Below are 7194 nucleotides of genomic sequence, written 5' to 3'. Positions count from 1 at the left end.
CTTGTGGATTTGTAAAGGAAAATTCAAATCTAGTGTTTTGCTGATGGATTTGTTACCGAGTGATTTGTTAGTAGTTTGTTAGAGTGGTTTGATAGTAGTTTGTTAGAGTGGTTTGATAGTAGTTTGTTAGAGTGGTTTGATAGTAGTTTGTTAGAGTGGTTTGATAGTAGTTTGTTAGAGTGGTTTGATAGTAGTTTGTTAGAGTGGTTTGATAGTAGTTTGTTAGAATAGTTTGATAGTAGTTTGTAAGAGTGGTTTGATAGAGTGGTTTGATAGTAGTTTGTTAGAGTGGTTTGATAGTAGTTTGTTAGAATAGTTTGATAGTAGTTTGTTAGAGTGGTTTGATAGTAGTTTGTTAGAATAGTTTGATAGTAGTTTGTTAGAGTGGTTTGATAGTAGTTTGTTAGAGTGGTTTGATAGTAGTTTGTTAGAATAGTTTGATAGTAGTTTGTAAGAGTGGTTTGATAGTAGTTTGTTAGAGTGGTTTGATAGTAGTTTGTTAAGAGTGGTTTGATAGTAGTTTGTTAGAGTATAGTTTGTTAGCTCATTTGCATGTGATTTGCTATACTATTAAACTTACTTTCAAACCATAGTGGTTTGTTAGTAATTTGTTATAGTAGTTTGTTTGCCCTTTTTTTCCGTATGGGTACGTATTTTATACAGTTATTGAACGTCTCAAGGTTTGTCTTTGTCTCCTTTTCTCCAGTTCTAAAAGTTTATCCAGACTGATTCTAAAATGGAAATTTGAATAATATAAAAAAGAATATTTTTCTATGAGTAATTGTTTCCTTTTATATTTGTTTTAGAAATTAAAAGAAAAAGAGACTAGAAATCAACTAACTGGATTGTAGACAAGGTCACTTCTTGTCTTGCCACTGTTTTCTTAATCGTCAAAAGATTTATTTTGTGAGAATCGAGATCATCCGATATATGTTGAATACACTTGTTGATTTCGTTCAATGGAGGACTTTCCCATTTTTCTAACACATCTTTAATATCATCAATGTTTTCACTTTCTTTGTAGTGTGATATTCGATGACCCTAAAATATATATATTTTTTTCGAATATTATTTAGATGAGTAGACAGGAGAGGGATTTCTAAACTACTGAATAATTTTACATTTTATGTACAAGTGTAATTTGAAAAATCAAAATTCGTGACTCTTTATCTTGAAACATATATAGTATTTCATAGTATTCCAAAATGACAGGCAGTATTTCTTAATGTCTTCATTTGAATATCAAAAATTTAATTTTCATATTTGAAAATATGTGAAGCAGTTTTCCTACCTTTCCAAACAGAAGACTATTTAGTCTTGACTTGGCTACAATCCAGGCTCGGTTCTCACTCCTTAACCCCCTCTGAGCGTCCTGTTGGACATTTTGGTAAGTGTCACTGAGCTGAGCTATCAGAATGTTCAGTAGAAGGACGCAGATTGTAAACAAAAATACTGCCATAATGATAAGACTCGTAGTCCTACAGACGAATCAAATATAAAGCTTATGAAGAGGTACATCACACATTCTGCATTCATATACTTATTCATATACTTTTCTATAGAAATACAAACACCTTTGTATTTAAACCTTACTGGAGTTCTGTATATTCTACAATACGCTCAGACTCTATCAGGATCCTACCACCAAGAAATAGAATATCCCAAAAGGAACTGAAAACATATTTAAAACAATATTACATTAACAAAGTTGAATGTTTCCAATACAAGGAGACAAGGAATAAGAAGTCGGAATTACAACATTATCTGACATGCTTTTTCCAGATAGAAGGAGGTTTTCCAGATAGAAGGACGGTTTCTATATTAAAAGTATTTATTTTAATTCTGAAGCTCTTTTATGTTCTTTTATTAAAGAATAATGCCTGATGTCTTTTAACGAAGCTTTTTCTAGAAGAAAACATCTAATAATTGACCATCATGTTTTAGGTTGTATGTGTTACCTGCTCTCATGAAACTGTTCTAATGATCCTTCCCCTCGAAGAGACAACAGAAGACAACCACTGAAGGCCAGAAGGATGAAGAGAAAGAATGTTGTGAACTGGAAAATATCGTGAATAAGAATCCTCCATAAAATCTGGGCATATGCCCCCGTTTGTCTGAAGAAAATAAAGAATGACATCATGTAAAAAGTGTATAGGTTCACATAAATTATCAGGCAATATCAAACAAAAACTGTATGTTCGTTTACATTCATAGTGGAAATAAATCTATTCCATAGATCTACACACTCACATATTTTAAGATTTGAAAAGTGCAATGAAAAGTGCTATGCGCACCTGAAAACAGCTGCATATTTGAATATCCTCACCGTCCAAAGTAGATACGCAGCTGAGAATACAAACCATTGCTCTGACTTGTGGGTGAATCTTAGTGGTAAGATTAGAATTATCAATATGGAAGAGGAAAGATCAATCCAGTTAAATGCATCCTGCCAGTACTCCAAACGATGTCTAAATAAGGAAAGTTATTGAATTCTTGAATTGTGCAAAATGTATGTATCTTTGTTGGACATTTATTGTTAAAATAGCTTTCTTACAGCCACATTTAAAATTAGAATTATGACTATTATTACATATGGATGATTCTTTCATTAAAAAGTTTATGCATACAGTAAATTCATCTTACTCACATTTGTCAAGATCTCTGTTTTACTTAATTTTCCCTCTACTTGCTGTGAAAAGATTTAATAAGAATGTACAGTGACATATAATCATACGTACTTCCGGAGTTGATTCAATTCCGAGAAAAGAGTAAGAATAGCCATTCCAAGAGACCAAACTTCACAAACTGCGCGCGCAATTTGTAAAGAGTTGTCGTAAACTGATGGGTCTGATGCAGAACTGGCAACAATGGCGGAAAAAGTAATGGTTATAAGGGAAAATATGTAGAATATCGAGTTAATTCTGCAATTAAAATGAGATGAAGACGTTTAGTTATAATTTTACAACTACATGTTCTTTAATTCATTTTAGCAAAGTATTATTCATATCGCAATGCAGCTTACAAAAAACGGAGTCTAGCATATTCTTTCCACTTCCTTCGTATGAGTAAACGAACAACAACATGGTACACTATAGTCTTAAAATAGAAGAAAGCTTTCTCAAAAGAAAAGGAAGATATACTTAATGCATAAGAATTTCTTGAATAGTGATGGTTGAAATACGTTGCAAGAAAAATGAAAAAAAAGAAAGATCTAATTAATGGCATTGATTTATTTGGTATGTGAAAATTTCGTAAATTTGAAACACTTACTTTATTCCCACTCTTTGCTATGATTTGAAGACCAGATTTTGAACGGGGATTGAAATTTGAATCCTTTGGAACTCGTCCATTCTCATCCGCCTCTAGGACATTGTAATGCACACATACATCACCACTAGGACTGACTGGGTCTATCATGCAATCCAAAATGGCCATGACTGTGTTCTTAAATGAGGTAAGACATTATTATCATAATTAAGTTTTTGATTTAATAGTATGAAAATGACTTTTAGTTTACATTTTTCTGGTACATGTAAAATATGACTTCCTTTTTACATTTGGTAGTTATTAAAGTCCGATTGTATTATGTCTCTCAATAATAGTATAAAAGCAACATTTGATAATTTTTTTTTGCCAAAATGCTCTGTTTAATGTCGGTTTTAAATTGCAGATACCTCCATATTTTTGTTCAGAAGAGTATGAAAACTAAATTCTGCAGACTCGTTCCCTTCACTGGTGTATAATTTACGGACACTGTTCAAAATGAAAATATACCGATATTAACAAGATACATGCAAAAAAAATCTACTACGAAACGAACGTAAACTTAAAAGAGGGAGCATTTGTTACCCACAATTTATTACTCATCTGTGTAATAAGCATCGCGGCAATGTCGTCATTTCCTGTTTCGAAGGCAATTGTATAAGGCATAACCCCTTTTTTGTCACGGGCATCTGGCCACGCCTTGTGCTCCAATAGTTTAGAACAGACACCTTTGTAGTTTTTCTTGACAGCATAGTGTAATGGTGTCCATAAATCCTTGTTGCTAGCAGAGGGGTTAGCACCACGGTGTAGTAAGCCATTCATTAGTCTTTGTACCTGAAATGAAAGAATCGTTCATTGGGTATGAAAAAAAGAGATTTTTCTTAAGCTGTTACTAAATTTTGAATTAATTATAAAATAAACAGAAAGTTATACAGAAATTATTTACTTTATTTTCTGGGCTTAATTCTGATACTATGTACAGCAATGCACGGTCAACACTGCCTGTCCTCTTGATATATCTCTCAAGAGTGACCTCCATCTCTGCTTCTTGTTTTCCGACTAAATACATCTTTGTTTTTTCAGTCACCTTAAACAAAATAAATGCAATTATGTTCCTATAACTTTCGGATGAGACCGTAAAAACCGAGGTACCTTGTTGCAGTAGGCGCTGGCATGCAAAATATCCCTTACTGCTCAATGACCCTGAGTGCCGAGTATAGGACAATTGATCAACTTCGTGGAAATAAGATATGAATCAGTATAAAATAATTTACCTCTTTTTGAAAAGAGTCGCTATCATCATCACTATCAGCCTTCAAGAACTCAGTGGAATTTTGCGCTTTGGAAAGCCTCGGAAAATGTTCATCCCTCTGTGACTCTGCAAGTTATTACAAATATAAATAAAATTACCAAAAATATATTTAAGCAGCATTAATTTTTATCTTGATTGTATTTCATTATTAAACTAATATTTGTTATTCCAGTCATTTCAAATGAAATTGCATAAACGTTGTCAAATTGTTACTTTAAGTTTTACATCCATAGCCATGCTGATAATATAAGCTGAACACAGCTCGTCAATACGAGCATACGCCATATTCGATTTAAGGAATCACTATCTATTTAGTATAGTATGCCAGGGTATCAAGGATACTTGGAAACATGAGATAATTTGCAGAACGGGCGAAGCCCGTTTTGCATAAATTATCCCACGTTTCCCACTTTCGTTGATGTCCCTGGCATACTCAGTACAATACTAACTAGACATGATTCCTTATATTTCCATTTCATTGTGAAATAAAATTGTAGATTTAGATTTTCAAAATGTAGACATAGATATAAATTACACGAGGACTCCCATGACAATTTTAATAGTCCTTGCACACTGACGTTAAACACAACGGCAGCCGCACGAGATTAACGCATATTTATCCTCCTTAAAGTCAAACACGGAGATAGATGTGCACGAGATTTGCATGCATATTAGGCATCCTAGCTCCTGACCTATCGACCTGCCTATTTTACATTCCGGTAGAATTATCAACTCCGCTAACTTTCAAAGAGTTATCACAGAAAAAAAAGAAATATTATACTATATACGATATCAGCACCGGAATATAATCTTCGCATTCGTAACACCCGACTGCATGTTATATTGTCACGCGTATCAGTGTTGTACTGCGTGTTTTACCATGCCTTTGTTTATTGACTTTATTGTAGTTACGTGAATTTGCAATTGTATTTGTTTTTAAACTGCACTGCCCTATACAACTTTTGTTGGTTTCTTTGGTATCTTTCTCCATTTTTCGTGGAAGATATACATAATTGTTTGCTTCTCTTTTTTTTTTTTTTCTTTTTTTTTTTTCAGCCAAGCGCTATGTATCATACGACCGTCTTTTTACACAGGGGACAACAGTGAATAAACAAATGAACGGCTTATATAGTAAAGAGGCCCTCAGATATAACGAGTGCATTAAGAAATTTGGCAGACAAAGTCCGTTTACAAATCATGTTCAACTTTAAATAGTGATTCAATATCTTACACATAACTGAGAGAAATATATTTGAAATATATTTCGCTGATGGCATATATTACAATTGCAACATTCAATGAAAACTAAGTGTTTAATTTCACAGTACCTGGACATTTTCTATGCAACTTTCTAAGGGGGAGATGATCAGATTGAGGCCGTTGGTTATCACTGTATGAACGCCTCTGACGCAGATATTTGTAACTCATGCTTCTGAAATTTAGAGCGAAACTGTTTTAATGTGAAAAGTCTTAAAACATTTAGATGATTGATTGATTGATTATATTATTGTTTAACATCCCAATTTGAGAATTTTTCACTCATACAGAGATGTCACCCTATACCGGGGAAGGGCTTCAAATTTAGACATATACTCGACACTTCTTTAAAACAAGAGGCCCACCACATCGCTCACCTGAGCAATTGGCTAGAAAAAGCACATATCAGATCAGAACTGAAAGTTTACTGAGGGCGGGGATATATTTTTTTGGGGGTCATGATTTGAACAAACTAGAATCTACAATACCTGAGGATGATTCCCTATAAATATCACTAGGCATGGCTTTGAAGTATTTTTTCAAAGGTTTCCCTATATTTTCCTATGTATTGGTATTTTGGCACCCTACCCCCGGTGTCTTACTTTTGAATTTACACTACCTGAAGATGATTCCACATGAGTTTCATCTTTCCTGGCCCAGTGGTTCTTGAGAAAAAGATTTTCAAAGAATTTTCCTATTTAATTCCTATGTAAAACTTTGATCGGCCATTTTGGCCCCACCCTACCCCCAGGGGTCATGCTTTCAACAAACTTGAATCTACCCTACCTGAAGATGATTCCACATGAGTTTCATTCATGCCTTTGCTGTTCTTAAGAAGAAGATTTTTAAAGAGTTCTCCTATATATTCCTATGTAAAACTTTGTCCCATTTTGGCCCCACCCTACCCTCGGGGGTCATGATTTGTACAAATTTGAATCTACACTACACCAGGATGCTTCCACATAAGTTTCAGCTTTCCTGGCACAGTGGTTCTTGAGGAGAAGATTTTTTTTAAATGCCATTAATTTTTCTAATTCATAATTATCTCCCTTGAAAGGGGCGTGGCCCTTTATTTTGTCCCCTTTACCCAAGGATACTTTGTAGCAAGTTTGGTTGAAATTGGCCCAGTGGTTCTTGAAAATGTGAAAAGTTTACAACAACAACGACAACAACGACAGACAACGGACAAATTTTGATCAGAAAAGCTTACTTGAGCCTTCGGCTCAGGTGAGCTAAAAAGGACTGCTGTTTTCTTTTTTGTATGTCAAAAGGCACATTTTAGATCAAGGCACATTTCTTCATCGTACCAATGACAAAGTTTGTTGAACGGCCCTTTCGAGTACATTTGCTCATTATGCGAA

The 7194-nt window shown here is 34.1% G+C and overlaps 1 protein-coding gene across 1 annotated transcript; it reads right to left on the bottom strand.

Moving 5' to 3' along the window:
- Positions 1 to 655: 655 nt before the first annotated feature.
- On the bottom strand, positions 656 to 6004 carry LOC134261972 (transient receptor potential cation channel subfamily V member 5-like). The gene is made up of 14 exons (XM_062744354.1): positions 5905 to 6004; positions 4539 to 4642; positions 4211 to 4351; positions 3854 to 4098; positions 3675 to 3753; positions 3271 to 3444; positions 3023 to 3096; positions 2739 to 2921; positions 2295 to 2468; positions 1959 to 2114; positions 1594 to 1671; positions 1292 to 1478; positions 842 to 1041; positions 656 to 731 (listed from the first exon to the last, which is right to left on the bottom strand). Exons 1-14 carry the CDS (start codon positions 6002 to 6004, stop codon positions 656 to 658), a joined length of 1971 nt encoding a protein of 656 aa, XP_062600338.1.
- Positions 6005 to 7194: the final 1190 nt, after the last annotated feature.

The sequence above is a fragment of the Saccostrea cucullata genome, unplaced genomic scaffold, assembly GCF_032062105.1.
Source record: "Saccostrea cucullata isolate Sc308-1 unplaced genomic scaffold, CSIRO_AGI_Scuc_v1 ctg13035, whole genome shotgun sequence".
In the NCBI taxonomy this organism is placed as follows: Eukaryota; Metazoa; Mollusca; class Bivalvia; order Ostreida; family Ostreidae; genus Saccostrea; species Saccostrea cuccullata.
The sequence above is the reverse complement of the archived record's forward strand: the minus strand, read 5'-3'. Positions and strand labels throughout refer to the sequence as shown.

Excerpts from the sequence above, each read along its gene's own strand:
- LOC134261972 (XM_062744354.1), bottom strand. The coding sequence starts at position 6,004 with ATGAGTTACAAATATCTGCGTCAGAGGCGTTCATACAGTGATAACCAA. Across the intron at positions 4,352-4,538 it reads GCGACTCTTTTCAAAAAGAG|GTGACTGAAAAAACAAAGAT; the intron begins GTAAATTATTTT and ends ATTTTGTTTAAG. Across the intron at positions 3,445-3,674 it reads TTCTGAACAAAAATATGGAG|AACACAGTCATGGCCATTTT; the intron begins GTATCTGCAATT and ends ACCTCATTTAAG.